Source organism: Chrysemys picta, chromosome 2 (assembly GCF_011386835.1).
Source record: "Chrysemys picta bellii isolate R12L10 chromosome 2, ASM1138683v2, whole genome shotgun sequence".
NCBI classification, from domain to species: Eukaryota; Metazoa; Chordata; order Testudines; family Emydidae; genus Chrysemys; species Chrysemys picta.
The window spans coordinates 80,698,865-80,715,730 of NC_088792.1; the positions used below are offsets into that span (position 1 = coordinate 80,698,865).

The 16,866-nt window shown below is 44.7% G+C and overlaps 1 protein-coding gene across 1 annotated transcript in view; it reads left to right on the top strand.

Annotated features, from left to right (window-relative positions):
• Positions 1–14,491, top strand: part of LOC101947957 (collagen alpha-6(VI) chain-like) — a 29,876-nt gene extending 15,385 nt beyond the window's left edge. The window contains exons 4-8 of the mRNA XM_065583601.1: positions 159–764; positions 2,762–3,322; positions 7,087–7,647; positions 9,884–10,457; positions 12,742–14,491. Of these exons, the coding sequence (XP_065439673.1) occupies positions 159–764; positions 2,762–3,322; positions 7,087–7,647; positions 9,884–10,446 (2,291 nt within the window). The 3' untranslated portion in view covers positions 10,447–10,457; positions 12,742–14,491. The remainder of the gene's footprint in view (positions 1–158; positions 765–2,761; positions 3,323–7,086; positions 7,648–9,883; positions 10,458–12,741) is intronic.
• Positions 14,492–16,866: the final 2,375 nt, after the last annotated feature.

Consider the following 16,866-nt stretch of genomic DNA (forward strand, 5'->3'; position numbering starts at 1 on the left):
GCTGGAGTTAGGTAGGCTGCTAATTTGATTCAGTATGGCAATTCCTGTGTTTCTAGATAAATCTGAATGAGGGAAACTATTTTAGAAGAGTGTTCCATGGATTGGCCAAGAAATAGACAATTAATATTGTGTTCTTTTCCTCTCTCTTCCCACTGCAGTTTGTAAGAGTGATTCCGTTGCTGATGTTGTGTTCATAGTAGATGAGGGTGTTTCAAAACCAAATGCTGAAGATATTAAAAAGTTCCTGCAAGATACAGTTTCCTTTCTTGATGTGAGGAAGGATTGTACAAAGATTGGCCTAGTGACATACAGCAGTGAGTCACATGTGTTATCTTTATTGAGCGAAGAAACAAACAAAACTGCTATTCTGCAGAAAGTACAGGGCTTTTCTCCAAGGGAAGGGAAGGCCAACACCGGTGCTGCCATTAAGGCTACAAGGCAAAGAGTCTTCTCTGGAAGCAGAAAGGCCCAAGGGATAGAGCAAATAGCCATTCTGATCACCCACAGACCCTCTGAAGACAACGTAAGTGAGGCAGCTCATGATCTTCGGAGAGCTGGTGTGACTGTATTCACCATAGGCATTGAAAATGCTGATTACACCCAGTTAACCCAGATAGCATCATATCCTCAACAGCAATATGTTACTAAGCTGACGGCATTTTCTGACCTGCCAAAAGAAGCCAAAACTTTACAAAAGAAACTCTTGAATCAAATTCAGGACAAGCTGTATGTCCAGTCTGAAAGAAGAGAACTACTTAAAGCAGGTAAACCTTCCCAGTAATTATATTTCTATCTTTTCTCTAGGTGGAAGATTTTTAAGTAGAGATGGTCCTAAACCAAAACCTGGATCCAAGCCCCCTGAACTTTTGATCTAGTTCCAAACTTTAGCCTTTGAGGAAGTGCAGTTCCGAAGCTGAATCTGGATCCAAACTGTAGCTCGGACCCATCTTTTTAACATATTGACTGGTTCATGTTATTTTATTGAATTAGTGCAAAGATCCTGCATCACGGTCTCCTAGTGGAGCAATTTATGTCTTTATGGAGTCCTCTTGGTGTCATTGGGACTCTGCATAGGTGTAAGGGAGGGTCCATGATAACAAAGCCCAGTATAGGATTGGTGCCTAAGTTATTTTCATTGGGTTAGCAATGGCAGGCTTTTTTTTTTTTCTCTTTCTTTCTTAGTCCAAGCAAACACAGCTTGGACAAGCAAGTTTTTACAACTCCAACCCCACAGAGTTTTGTCATTATACTGGTTGAAAAATAGAGGCTGTGTACCTGGGGGGTTCCCTTCATCCCCTCCCCACCCATGAAGAAAACTACAGATGCCTCTGAATGGGGTTAGAGAGCTCACTTGGATAAACATGCGGCTCCAGGCTCTTGTACCCAGGAAGAATCCAAGCTAAACATCAACCCCTGACACTGTGGGCAGTGCATGAGGCCTGAAAAAGATTCCTGCCACTCATCCATACCCTGCATTGTCAAGTCACATCTAACATGACTACAGTACACTATATCAAAAAACAGGAATAGGGAGGTCCACCCTTCTTTGCACAGAAGCAGTCGGTCTCTGCAGTTGTTTGCCAGAAGAGTAGGTGAGCTTGGGGCCCTTAAGGTGGACCCTCCTACACAGTCTTCAATAAGGATAAGGTTTCTTTGAGGTTACACCCTATATTCATTCCAAATGTTCCCTCTGAATACCATTTAAATCAGGTCATATACCTAGCTATCTTCCACCCAACATATTATGCCACCAGAAAAGACAGGGAGCACCATTCTCTGGATGTTTATTGAGCCTGAGCATTCTACCTGCAGACGACAGAACCCTTCAGGGAAACTCCTAATCTAGTTGTCTCCTTTGCTTCCCCTTTCACACATTTGAGATTTTCTAAATGGATTTGAAGTTGCATCAAGCTGTGAGCTGACGATGACCCCTCCCACACAAGGTGTACAGGTTACATCAGTGGCTTTGCTTCATGGAGTTCCCCTTCTGGAGATCTGTAGAGTGGCAACATGGAGCTCTATGCACATTTTTACTAGGCATTATGCCCTAGAATGAGTTTCTTCAGCAGATGTATCCTTTCAGATTGCAGGATCATGCTGCCAAACACATCAGGGTTCCTTGCGCCCTCCTCATTGAGTACTGCTTGTGAGCCATTTTGAATGGAATACACCTAGGGACCGTCATTTGAAGAAATTCTGGTTACTTACCTTACAGTAACTGGTGTTCTTCAAGATGTGTGGTCCCGATCTGTATTCCACTTCCCACCCTCCTTCCACTCTCCTTCTGATCCCTTCCCTGGGGTATTCATGGTAGAAAAGGAACAGAAGAGGTGGTCAGTCCATGTGGTCCCTTATGCCCTCGACTTGGAACACAAGAAGGTAATGGGCAGAGATTCAGACCAAGAGACACTGCTGTTGAAAAATCTTCTGGTCTTAGGCACATGGAGTGCATGCGCACCTCAAGTGGCATACAGATAGGGATCACATACCTTATGATAATTGGAGTTCAGGTTAAGTAACCAGCATTTCTCAAACATGGTTACTTTACCTTAAGGTTACAGTCACTTTGCACTGTGATAACCTCACTCTGGCAGATTTTCAGCCACTGTGGAACTCCACCTGGGTTTGTGTCATTGTATAGATAGTGGTTGACTCTGGGCCCTAATTACAAGTCTATATGCTTTTGGTGCTTGTCTCAGTGTTTCTCGCTTTACATTTTGTTCTCACACTAATGCTGTATACAATTTATTTTTCCATGTAGGATCTGTGGACACAGAGGAAGCTGATATTTATGTCCTCATTGATGGCTCAACAAGCATTTATCCTGTTGCCTTCGGAGACATCAAAAATTTTTTGAAGGAAGTGATTAAGATGTTTAACATAGGGCCAAATAAAGTTCGCTTTGGAGCTGTGCAGTTCTCACATGACAAAAGACTGGAGTTTGAACTTGATGAATACAGCAAAACAAATGATTTAGAGACGGCCATTGACAACATTAGGCAAATATATGGGGATACCCATATTGGAGAAGCATTGACTTTCATGCAGCCACTGTTTAAAAGGGCAAGGGAGCAGAGAGCTGGCAGGGTGCCTTGTTACCTCATTGTCCTAACAGATGGGGAGTCACATGACAGTGTGAAGGAGCCTGCTGAGAGACTGAGGAATGAGAAGGTTAATATTTATGCCATTGGTGTAAAAGATGCAAATGAAGCACAGCTCCATGAGATTGCAGGGTCAAAGAGCAGGACTTTCTTTGTGCAAGAGTTTGACTCCTTGAAAAACATAAAAAATGAAATTGTTCAAGTGATCCGTTCTGGAGAAGGTAAGGGAAAATTTTGATTTTGCCCTTTGAACTTGGAGCACTATATGAATGCGGAGTCTCCTCTTATGTAACAAACAATTTCAAGTTCAAAACACGATAAGCATATTACTCCAGCCTGAATAACTGAAATGTATAAATATACTTTGGGCACATTTTGAACTGAGATGGTTGCAAGCCATGTAAATAATGCAGTTTTCTTTCTTTCTTAAATCTATTATGGGTATGTTCAGTATATGCTTTAAAAAAGCAAGGGTATTTTTATTTGGTTTCAATCAGAGCATCAAAGCACTCCTTTTCCTTCCTCCTCTTTTTTTTTTTTCCCTCCGCTCTGTAACAAACAAGATGGCTTTTCAACTGAAGAGGATAGTCCTACATCAAATAGTGTGTTTTCCAACTTGTCACATTGTGCTATTGTCCCAGTGTAAATACCTGTGTCATGAATTGTTTGGGTGCCCACAGAGCACTAACCCTACCATCAGGCTGCAGTCAGGCAGGGTGGCATTTAAGATCACTGCCTTTGTAAGACTGCGATGCTCAGTAGCCTTCAACCACTTCCTCCCCCCCCCCCCCCCCCCACGTAAGAGCAGGGCTGGCTCTAGACACCAGCAAAGCAAGCAGTTGCTTGGGGCTGCAAATTTGCAGGGGTGCAAGAATCCAGCATGCGAGCTGAGAACCAACAGGGAGCCCTGGGAGCTGTAGTTCCTTGGTTAGCTCCCTGCCTATAGAGCCGGCCCTGGAGCAGGGAAAGAACTACATTTCCCAGCATTCCCTCGGCCGCAATTAACAGGAAAGGGAGGGGGAAGGAGTGTGGAACTGAAACCTCATGCTGCAGCTTGCTGTGAATGGTAGGGACAAAGCGAGCTCTAGGTTTTTTGCTGCCCCCCCCCCAGCCCTGGGCTCCCCCCCCTGCACTCCCGTGTTGCCCCAGCTCTGGACTCTCCCCCACCCACACCCCCTGCCACCCCAGCTCTGGCCCCCACCTGCACCTCCTGCTGCCCCAGCCCTGGGCTTTCCCCCAAAGAAAGAATTGGGTGGACTAAATGGACAGTGCACCTCTCTATCTGAAGCCGAGCAAGGGTGATCCCACTAGAATTTAAAATGAAAAGTAAGGGAGGGGAGGCTCTATGGGCAGCTTTAGATACAGTACCAGGCACATAGGAGGATTTACACTTCTGAGCCATGGAAGCAGAAATTGATTTTCTTTTCCAGATTTAGCTAATATTCAGAAAGGGAATCTAGCACCTGCCTTCCAGATTTGAACATCCTCAAAATTCAGGAGTGCTCAAGCTCAGTTTGGGCACCTGTTACTTCATTTCTCCCAAATCAAATATACTGATCCACTGTAACTTGCTGTAGAAAAAGTAGAATAAATTTGAGCAAGAAATGCTTCCCAGTGGTTATTAGGACTGGAATTGCTATTTTCAACAGCCATTGCTTTTTTTTTTTTTTAGTTTAAGTTTTATTTGTTTAAAAGGAAGACAGTGATAGTGCATTGGCAAATTCCCCATAGAAACAAAGAATGGAACAAAAGAATAATAAAGGCACCTCAACTTTTCCTCATTTATGTAGGACAGTCTTATAATATGCATCCAGATATCCTCCAAACACACAAGCTGAAAATTGTTCCACTTTACTGCAGTTCTGTAACCATATGAGAACCAATCCTGTCTGTGTTCTGTGCACATCCAAAATTCCTGCTGAATGACCCACCCTGGGAGCAAGTTACCAGTGACCCAGGGCTGGGGCGGCAGGAGGGTGCAGTTGGTGGGTGGGGGAGGGGAGAGAGAGCCCAGGGCTGGGGGGGGGGGGGGGGGGCAGCCAAAAATGTTTTTGCTTGGGGCAGCAAAACACCTAGAGCCGGCCCTGCGTAAGAGGAAAACAAATGCAAGCTAAATTCTCTAGCATTAGCTATGTCAAGTTGGTGTTTGTGATTAACAGGTACATTATTAGAATGCTAGTGTCATATGCTTATATACAGCTGTAAATCCCTGAATCTTTTGTGCCTGTATTGATTTGTGAACCACAGAATCTTTTTCTGTTCGGAAATGGAAGTGGCTCAGACAACCAAGCACAAGCTATATCTCTCCTGTGTGTGTAAATGCATGTGCCTAGCAAACCTCTCCTTAGCAACCCTACTAAACTTATAGCAGTGCTGTCCAGTGTTATGCAACTCGTGTGACACTCACATAAGTAGCAGCCCTGTCATACCTGCGCTCAGCCCATCCGGATCCTCATGCACCCGGTTAGGCTGCAGGGACAGCTCTGCAGTTGATTCTCCTGGAAGCTGCTGTGACACTCGGGTGACCTCTCTGCCTCACTTCTAGCTTCTCCCTAGTAGATTCTAATGCATAGCAGCAACTGGAGGAGGGGGCAGTAGCAGCATGTGAGAGAGGGCCCAATACTGGCCCCAGGCTCCCTAACCCAGCTATTCTCCAGACAGCACCCCCGATCCATCCACCTACCTCACTATTCCCACACTTAACCAGCACAGCCAGAAATCTTAGCACCCACTGTGATGGGTTGGATCACAGAAACCCCCTTGGGAGCTGCCACCCGATGTGCAAAGACTACCCCTGCTCCTGTTTTCCCTGCCAGCTCAGGACTCCAGCACCCTGTCTTGCTGAGCCAGACACTCCCGTCTGCTCCAACACAGACCCAGGGTCTGAATCACTTGCCCCAAAGCTGCAAGTTTACCTGAAAACAGCTCACAGAAGTGTGCTTGTCTTTAGCATACAGATGCCCAACTCCCAATGGGGTCTAAACCCAGATAAATCCGTTTTACCCTGCATAAAGGTTATGCAGGGCAAACTCATAAATTGTTCGCCCTCTATAACACTGATAGAGAGATATGCACAGTTGTTTGCTCCCCCAGGTATTAATACATACTCTGAGTAAATTACTAAATAAAAAGTGATTTTATTAAATACAGAAAATAGGATTTAAGTGGTTCCAAGTAGTAACAGACAGAACAAAGTAAGTCACCAAGTAAAATAAAATAAAATGCGCAAATCTATGCCTAATCAAACTGAATACAGATAATCTCACCCTCCGAGATGCTTCAGTAAGTTTTTTCTCAGACCGGACACCTTCCAGGCCTGGGCACAATTCTTTCCCCTGGTACAGCTCTTGTTGCAGCTCAGGTGATAGCTAGGGGATTCTTCATGATGGCTCCTCTCCCCTTTGTTCTCTTCCACCCCTTTATATATCTTTTGCATAAGGCGGGAACCCTTTGTCCCTCTGGGTTTCCACACCCCCCCCCCCCCCCCACTGGAAAAGCACCAGGTTAAAGATGGATTCCAGTTCAGGTGACATGATCACATGTCACTGCAAGACTTCATTACTCACTTGCCAGCACACACACATACAGGAAGACTCACAGGTAAACACAGCCATCTGCAGACAATGGGAGTCATCAAGATTCCAAACCATCATTAATGGCCCACACTTTACATAATTACAATAGGCCCTCAGAGTTATATTTTATATTTCTAGTTTTAGATACAAGAGTGGTACATTTATACAAATTGGATGATCACACTCAGTAGATTATAAGCTTTGTAGTGATACCTTACAAGAGACCTTTTGCATGAAGCACATCCCAGTTACGTTATATTCACTTATTATCATGTTTTTATAAAACCATATAGACTGCACAACGTCACACCCACCATCTATCCCAGACCACCCTGCCCCAGTTAAGTCTATTAATTCATTTTTAATGTACAGCCTGGGTTATACTAATATAAATATGTTTTCTTCAATAGCCTGCAAAGAAATGACAGCTGACATCATGTTTCTAGTGGACAGTTCTGGAAGCATAGGACCAGAGAACTTTTTGAAAATGAAAAACTTTATGAGAGAACTGGTGAACAAATCTGACATCAGCACAGACCGAGTGCAGGTTGGGGTCATCCAGTTCAGTGGCCAACCACGGGAAGAGTTCCAGCTTGACCGATACTCTTCAAAAACTGACATTTTCAGTGCTATTGATAAGATGCGCCTTATGGGGGACAATGCACTAACAGGAAGCGCATTGACATTTGTGTCTGATTATTTCAAGCCTCCCAAAGGTGCACGTCCGGCTGTCAAAAAGTTTCTTATCCTGATTACAGATGGGGAAGCGCAGGATGAAGTAAAAAGTCCAGCAACAGCCTTACGTGATCAAGGTGTTATTATCTACTCTGTTGGGGTGTTTAATGCAAATAAACCTCAGCTGGAAGAGATTAGTGGGAAGCCTGAGCTGGTTTTTTACGTCGAGGAGTTTGATATTCTGAAGCACATAGAAGATGAGATCATCTTTGGAATATGCAGGCCTCATGAGGAAAGTAAGTACTGCAGTTTTCAATAACTCATGTCAATCTGTGACTGTGTAGGAATTTTGCTCTGTCCAGATAGTTGAGTATTGTAATAAAGTAAATAAACAGGCGTGCTTTCTCCTTGCAATGCCATCTTCTCCAGGAAATGCCTACAGGGATGAAAAGTGTGTGAGAAAATGAAGGTAGAATTTGGCTCACGGTACCAGCAGGCCTGTCCTACTAGCTTTCAAAGATGCTATATTCTCTCAAATAAATAATATAAATTTCATAATATTTTAAAAGTACAATATGTATGCTAATGTGTGTAAGAAAAGACTAAATCTGATTCTCACTTCTACTAAGGCTCCTTTGTGGTGCTCTGGCAGCGTAAAACATCCTTGGGGACTGATTCTTGTTTACACTAATGGCCTAGTTCTGCCCTCATTTACAAGGGTGCAACTTCTATTGAAGTCATAGAAATTGTACACATGTAAATGCGGGCAAAAATGGGCCCTATATGTTGTATTTACCGATAGACTTTAGTAGTACTCATTTACACAGGAACCCTGAATAGCCTAGAAGATAGGTGTGTGGACACACACACTCTCTCTCTCTCTCTCTCTCTCTAAGTTTCAGTTTGGGTTCCAGATGTGGTTCAAGCCCAATGTAGCCAAGGCTTTTAAGAAAATGTGTTGACAGAAGCATTTAAATAGGTGCAAAAGAGGCATAAAACTGTGTACAGACAGATGAAAATGGTAGTGAGTACCACAGACTACTCATTTTTGGGGGGCCCAGTCCAGGACTGTGTGAAATAAACTCTCATAGGAACTAAGGACTGTCCCAAACCTCTCCACCTTCCATTCCAAATGCAAGGTGTTTTCCTTTGACCTTGCCTTCTCTAACATCAATATATGGGGAGTGGAGGTGACATTCAAAACAACTCACTAAACACACTTTTTTGCCCCTGGGGAGAAGATGAGAGAAAAAACACACTGCTTAATACATGGCTGGAAGGCACACAGGTATATGAAGGTGATGATTGCAGTATAAGAACCTATATAGAATAAAATTGCACAGATGGTTATCATTCTAACACTTCCCTGCAGAGGCTGCTATCCAAACATGGCACAGCTTGCTGATGCATAAGAACCTGAAAAATGGAATAGCCCAGGGCCAGGTCATACCTGGCCCCATACATGGTTGTGCAATGGGGCTGGGGAGAGCACAAGGAATCTCTCTCCTCTTTGCACATTGCATGTTCCATTTCAGAGGCTTACGGGACTGAGTTCTGGGTCTCTTTTTGCACTCACTTATCCAATTGCAGAAAACACATTTTTGCTGTTGGAAAGTGAGAACCAATCAAACCTCCCACTGTGTTACGCCCTGAAATGTAAGTATTTTGTTCCTTGTTTAGGAGCTACAATGTCCTCCTTACTAAACTGTTAATCGGGTATTGACTTTCCATCTCCTCGTCATAAATGCTGACCTTTAGTTTAGGAGGAGTTTTAATGGGTTTCACAAAAGTCCCATTCAGCCCTTTTTGGTCACTGCAACATAGGGCCTTGGGGGCTGTGCAGGGATGGCAGGGCTTCAGTCTCCAAATTGAACATCTTTCTTAAACAAAGAAGAAAAAATTGCGATAGATCCAAAGCACAAAATAAATTCTGCTATCATTGATGCCTGGTGGGTCTCCATGCATTTCAGTGTGGTTGCATAGATGCAAGTGGCAGCAGAATTTGGCTCATTTCCCTTAGTAAACAGTACATAAAACTGTGTGTATGGTGACTCTGTAGAACAAGGGTCACAGAAATTTGACTTAACTCCAAAAATGAAAATCTTAAAATATGTTTGGGGGGGGAAAACAAAAGCTTTTAATTGGTGCCTGTATTCTAATAGAACACAGATTCATAGTGTGTTTTTTTTTTTTTTTTTTTTTTTAAGGCCGAAAGAGGCCATTATCATCACCTAGCCTGATGCCATCTGATGTGTTACTATTCATTTCTTCCTCCCCCCCCCCCCCCCGGGTTTTAGATTAAGTTGAAACTCTGTTATTGTAGGATTAGTGGTTAGGCTTGTCTGTTGTGAACTGATGGATTTTCCCAAAACATGCGTAACATAGGCTGTTCAGTTGTGTTACTGCCTCCAAAAAGTGATCCAAATTCACAAGCTTGGCTTCAATACAAGGGGGCTAGTAAGAAAGATTCAGTAAGAGTCTGTACTTACTTACCTGTTTGGGTTTTTTGTTTTGTCATTTGTTCTTTTACAGAATGCAAAAGGATAGAAAGATTAGATGTTGTGTTTGTGATAGATGGATCTGGGAGCCTAAGTCCCTTACAGTACCAGGCCATGCAAGACTTCATGATTGATTTGGTGAAAAAATCTGATGTTGCTCCAGATAGAGTTCAGTTTGGAGCTGTAAAATATTCTGATGAACCGGAAACGTTTTTCTACCTTAATACGTTCACAACAAAATCCGAGATTGTTGAGGCTATCCAGAATGATAGAACTATAGGAGGTTCAACGTTCACAGCCAAGGCAGTTGGCTATTCGGAAGCTCTGTTTGCTCAGGAGCATGGCGGCCGCAAAAGCAAGGGAGTTCCACAGATTCTTATAGTGATAACAGACGGTGAGTCCCGTGATGCAGCAGAACTCAATGACACAGCCAAGAGATTAAGAGACAATGGAATTATTATCTATGCTGTTGGGATAAAAGGAGCAAAACCGGATGAGCTTTTGGCCATGGCTGGATCAGAAGACAAATATTACTATGTGGATACATTTGAAGGACTCAAAAACACATCTGTAGCAATATCAGAAAAAATGTGGTGATTCAAAACCAGGTAAGTGTGTGTTTGTTTTATTATTCTATACAGTTTAAACTTTCCTCATCATTTTATTTAAAAATTGGCAAAGATGGAGACACATCTCTAAAATTTCAAAGCAACGTGTATGGCTTCATTTGTATATCTAGCTTCCTGTGGTATTCTTTTCTCTTTAGCAAGCCCAGCGATAGGCAAACAGGGAAGTTTCTTAAAGCTTATCTTTACTTGATCCTACAACTGAGGATTTTCATTGCTTAAATGGTTGATATGATTGTTAGTCTGTGCAGGTTCAAAACTTTCATTAAGGTAATATTAGGGCACTAACCTTTCACTTTAAAAGTCCTGAGTTCAGATTTCACTTTGCTTAGATTAGTTGTTGTGGGGATAGGCATTTCTCTACATCACAAAAGCACCACATGATTTGGCCTGGTTGAGCTCTGCTGAGGAAATAGGCAAGAACAGGCAGCAGGGGACTATTGCAAGTGGCAATCAAAATGCAGTGGCAACTATGAGGAAACTTACACCATGCAAACTGCACACTGGCATCCTCTAGTCCAGTGGTGGGCAACCTGCAGCCTCTTATGGTAATCTGCTGGTGGGCTGCGAGACAGTTTGTTTACATTGGACATCCGCAGGCATGGCCGCCTGCAGCTCCCAGTGGCCGCGGTTCACTGTTCCCGGCCAATGGGAGCCGCAGGAAATGGAGGCCAGCACGTCATAAGAACATTAAAACATAAGAATGGCCATAATGGCTCAGACCAAAGGTCCATCCAGCCCAGTATCCGGTCTACCGACAGTGGCCAATGCCAGGTGCCCCAGAGGGAGTGAATCTAACAGGTAATAATCAAGTGATCTCTCTCCTGCCATCCATCTCCACCCTCTGACAAACAGAGGCTAGGGACACCATTCCTTACCCATCCTGGCTAATAGCCATTAATGGACTTAACCTTCATGAATTTATCCAGTTCTCTTTTAAACACGGTTATAGTCCTAGCCTTCATAACCTCCTCAGGCAAGGAGTTCCACAAGTTGACTGTGTGCTGTATGAAGAACAACTTCCTTTTATTTGTTTTAAACCTGCTGCCCACTAATTTCATTTGTCGCCCCTCGTTCTTATATTATGGGAACAAGTAAATAACTTTTCCTTATTCACTTTCTGCACATCACTCATGATTTTGTATACCTCTATCATATCCCCCCTTAGTCTCCTCTTTTCCAAGCTGAAAAGTCCTAGCCTCTTTAATCTCTCCTCATATGGGACCTGTTCCAAACCCATAATAATTTTATTTGCCCTTCTCTGAACCGTGTTTAATGCCAGTATATCTTTTTTGAGATGAGGAGACCACATCTGTACACAGTATTCAAGATGTGGGCGTACCATGGATTTATGTAAGGGCAATAAGATATTCTCTGTCTTATTCTCTATCCCCTTTCTAACAATTCCCAGTATTCTGTTTGCTTTTTTGACTGCTGCTGCACACTATGTGGATGTCTTCAGAGAACTATCCATGATGACTCCAAGATCTTTTTCCTCATTAGTTGTAGCTAAATTAGCCCCCATCATCTTGTATGTATAAGTTAGGGTCATTTTTCCCAATGTGCATTACTTTACCTTTATCCACATTAAATTTCATTTGCCATTTTGTTGCCCAATCATTTAGTTTTGCGAGATCTTTTTGAAGTTCTTCAGAGTCTGCTTTGGTCTTAACTATCTTGAGCAGTTTAGTATCATCTGCAAACTTTTCCAGCTCACTTTTTACCCCTTTCTGCAGATCATTTATGAAAAAGTTGAATAGGATGGGTCAGTCCTAGGACCATTGGACTGACCCTTGACATCCCTACAGCCCGTGGCTTCCTGCAGCTCCCATTGGCCGGGAATAGTGAACTGTGGTCACTGGGAGCTGCGGACGGTCAATGTAAACAAACTGTCTCGTGGCCCACCAGCGGATTTCCCTGATGGGCTGCAGGTTGCCCACCACTGCTCTAGTCCCATACAATTACACATAGGTCTACCCTTCCAAACCCCTGTGCTGTATAAAAACACACATTTGAATGATCAACTAGTCAGATTCATCCTCATTTGCCTGTCCATGCTCCTGTCTATTTGCCCACAGGCCATAGGAAGGATCGCAGAGATCTTTGCACCCCAGAGTAGTCACTTACATCTTTGCAAAGAGACTGTAAAATGCTACTCCTACTAGTGAGGAAATCCAGTTTAGTAGTGTTTTATGCCCACTTCATGCTTGTGTACATGTAAATAAAGAATAACAAGTAACAATGTATTTCTGGTATAAATTTTCAGATGAGCATTCGAATTAAAATTCATGGCACTCCTGTAGACACCGTGGTGATTACAGTGCTGCGATTGGCCTCTGTCCCACAATGCCTGTTCTCATCTCTCTGGTTATCAGTTTGAACTCTACTGCCCTGCCCTCAGGTGACCAACCGTCAGCCCCACCCCCGACATTCCTTTGCAAATTTGAAAGTCCCCTTCCTGTTTGCTCGGTGACGTGTGCAGTGTTCTCAGCGCATCTTTCCAGGTGGACATGCCTGCTCCACGTACCAGGTGATCCCCTCACTTGGAGCAATGCCGAGCTGCTGGACCTCATCGGCATTTGGGGAGAGGAGGTTGTCCAGTCCCAGCTGCGTTCCAGCCATAGGAATTATGATACCTACGTACAGATTTCATGATGCATGACAGATAGGGGCCATGACTGGGATACATTGCAGAGTAGGGTAAACATGAAGGAGCTGCGGAACGCCTACCACAAAGCACGGAAGGCAAACTGCTGCTCCGGTGCTGAGCCCACGAGCTACCAGTTCTACAAAGAGCTGGACACGATATTCGGTGGCGACCCCACCTCTACTCCGGAGACCCCTGTGGATACTTTGTTGGCTCGCGTGACAGTCGAGAGTGGACTGAGTCAGGACACCTGAAAATTTGGGACACCTTGGGTCTTTGTGTCCATCCCTCTGTCTCTTCCTATCCCTGTTCTGACCCTTCTTGCAGGCTCCCACAGCTGGCTGCTCCAGCTTGATGAGTCTTCCTCCTGAGGGGATCTAGTAATTTAAAAGTGAGAGTCTTCCAGCCTGCCAGACCTATTAGCACAACATTGAAACTGTTAAAGAGCCATTAAAGTGGTAATGAAGCCATTTAACAGGCATTTGCCACCCCCCAGGTATATACTGTCAGTTTCTGAATTTACTGACAAAAACAGTTGTGTATTACTGTTATATTTACTCAGAACATGTTAGTCTATAGGAGTTGGTGAAGTTTATAAAATCACATCTCTAAAATATCCTTGCATAGATTTTTAGATGCACAATCTGAGTATTCATCTTTAGCCTTAAATGCTTGCAACTTCTGACATAGGTTTTTTTAAATAAATCCTTGAAAAGACCACCCTTATCTAAAATACATATTTTTATTTTAATTACTATAGTACAAAAAACTTGCTTCCAAAGTCTTCCTGTCCTTTCTGACCATCCTTTCTCCCTTCACCCCCTGTTGAAGAGAGCCCTTAAAGGGACAACACCCTTTTCCTTCCAGATAGCTGGACAAAGGAGTTTCCCTTTCTTTATTTCTGACTATTTGATGAATGAGTTTTAAGAGAACCCTCTAGCAAAATCCATACCTTAGTAAGCTATAAACTCCTTTGTTATGCCTAAAATCTTTGGAAACATTTTTTAAAGTTGGTGAAATTTCATAAATATGTCTATTGTTATGGAGATTACACAAAGTAAATTAGTGTTCCCTTTTTCTAAAAGCAATGAACATTGTTATGAACACACTAAACCTCTGTGACTGATTAATTTAAAATGTCTTTGTTTCAATGAGATAAATATGTAGTAATCTGGAATGAGTACAAGCTTAAGCATACATTTAAAATATAAAATCAGCTTAGAAATACTGATTAAGAAAATGTAAAACAGAGAAGAGCTGCATCATGTATTCAGTAATATTTAATATTATATTCAGCAAGACAGCTGATTTGACCTTACTACAAAGTTTTTGCAAATAAATCTGACATATCCTGAAGTTTATCAAAAAACGTGTGACTGACATTTATTTCCCAATTTAGTGCTTTTAATTAGGTCATTTCTGCATGTCCAATCTTCACCATCTGGCATGCAGTGGAAAACATGCTCCATTTTCTTTAGAAAGAAATTGCAGAAGAGTGTGGGTTTTTTTTTGTTTTTTCTTTCAAATGTCATTTGCTTCATTTGGGTTCAGGGATTTGGCTGGAAGGAGGCGAGAAGGGAGGGGCAGGGCCGGCTTCATAGTTTTTGTCGCCCCAAGCGCGCAAAAAAAAAAAAGCTGTAATCGGGAACTCTAACGCCACCGCTTCATTCTTCTGCTGTAGGTCCTTCCCTCCGACACGGACTGAGGGACCCGCGGAAGAGCTGGACGTACCGCCCCTTTCCAGGGGCTGCCCCAAGCACCTGCTTGCTGGGCTGGTGCCTGGAGCTGGCCCTGGGGAGGGAGAGGGAAGAGAGGAGGGAGAGAGTGGGGCCTGGGCAGAGTGGGGGCGTGGCCTGGGGCGGAGCAGGGGAGTTAGCCTCCCCAAGGGGCAGCTTCACCCATGACAGCAGGCAAGAGCCAGTCGGCTCCCGCACACCCAACATGCGCTGCAGTCTGCTTAGGTAGGGGCCATATTCATGGAGCTGAAGGCGCCAGTGACGCACATTCTGCATGAGGGAGAGGGTACAGGGGTGGTGTGTCTCTGCAGGAAACTGTGACTCGGTATCCTTTGCTACCTCATTCCCCTCCCGCCTTCCCAGGCTGCAAGCCTGGACTGCTGTCAGGCATAGGGGCAGCAGTTTAACAATAGTGTGTAGGGCCCCATAAATCCTAAGGGCGGCTCTGGATCCAGGCGATACTAACTCTTCAAATCGAGCAGCTGTGCGCCCGCCCTCCCCTGCAGCCGCTGTTGGAAAACTGTTTCCCATGCGCCCCCTCCCCCCCCCCCACACACACACCGCCAACACTGTTATCAACTTCCTGGCTCTACTCTCCACCCATAGCAGGGCCGTCCTTAGGCATTCGCAGCATATGTGGTTGCGTAGGGCACCCAAAAATTTGGGGCACCATCCTCATTGGCTGCGGTGTGGACTCCTCTCCGGCCCCTTCTCCATGCTGGGGAGTAACTCTTGGGGGGGGGCAGGGAACCACTCCCTGCCCCAGCTCACCCCAGCTCACCCCTGCTCCACTGCCGCCATCCCCCGAGCGCGCCACAACTTCCCTTCTTCCCCCTCCCTCCCCGGCTTGCCGCGGGGGAGCGGAGGGGGGGGGGGGGGAGCAATTTTTTGACGGCCTAGGGGCGGCAAATTTGTTAATCCGCCCCTGGCCTGATGACATCTCTCTAAGGCCTTGTCCACACTACAAAGTTTTTTTCGGCAAAAGCTGCCTTTCGCTGACAAAACAGGGGAGGTGTACACGCTGCAAAGCTACTTTTGGCGGCAAAACTCTTCTGTTTTGCCTTCAAAATAAAACCACCTCAGCGAGAGGCATAAAGCTTTTTGCGGCAAAGTTAAAGCATCAAAGTGTCAGTGTAGACGCTGCTGTTTGTTTTGTCAACATACCTGGCTTCCACCAGCATCCCACAATGCCCGCCATGACCGCTCTGCTCACTGTTTTGATCTCTGCTGCCCTGCAGGCATGCGCCCCTCCCCTTTCAAAGCTCTGGGAAGTATCTAACAGCTGAGCGTGCTGCTATGTTCCTGCAACAAAGAGCAAATAATTAATGTGGAATGCTCCTGTTCTGCCCTGTACTAGAACACAGCTGCAGGCAGTGGGGAGTGAGGGGAACTACTGCCTTGCTGCTTTGACATTCCTCAGCACTGAGAACTCACAGAGCTGCTCAGGATGCCGTGGGAGAACTCTGAGGGAATCACAGAACCATAGGCAGGCAGGCAGAGCGAGCTACTTCTGCTGGGGAGTGAGAGGTGGGAGAGACTGCTGTGCTGATCAGAGACGGGGGGTTGATGTGTGGGTGGTGTCCCCCCTCCCCTTGCCTTAGGATCAGCCTGCTGTCTCCCCCACACAAACTACTCTCCTCTCTCTCCCCCCCAGTTCAGTTGAAAAACGGCTGACAATCTACTAGGATGCCCATGGAATGATGGGATTGAGAAACCTGCATCATGTGATGCTGTGCCTGCCCCATGAGGCACTGCAAACCCTTCTCAAAGAACCCTGCAGCCAGTTGCACAGTGGGATAGCAGAGTGCACTGCCCTCTGTATCGATGCAAGAGCTGCTAGTGTGGAAGCACTCTGCCGACACAAGGAGCTAGTGTGGACATGCAACAGTGGTTTTAATTAAAGTGCTTTAACTAAAGCAGCATAACTTTTGCTGACAACTGTATAGCGTAGACAAGGCCTTAGAATACTCAAGGAGCTGACTGAGGAGATATCTGAGCCATTAGTGAT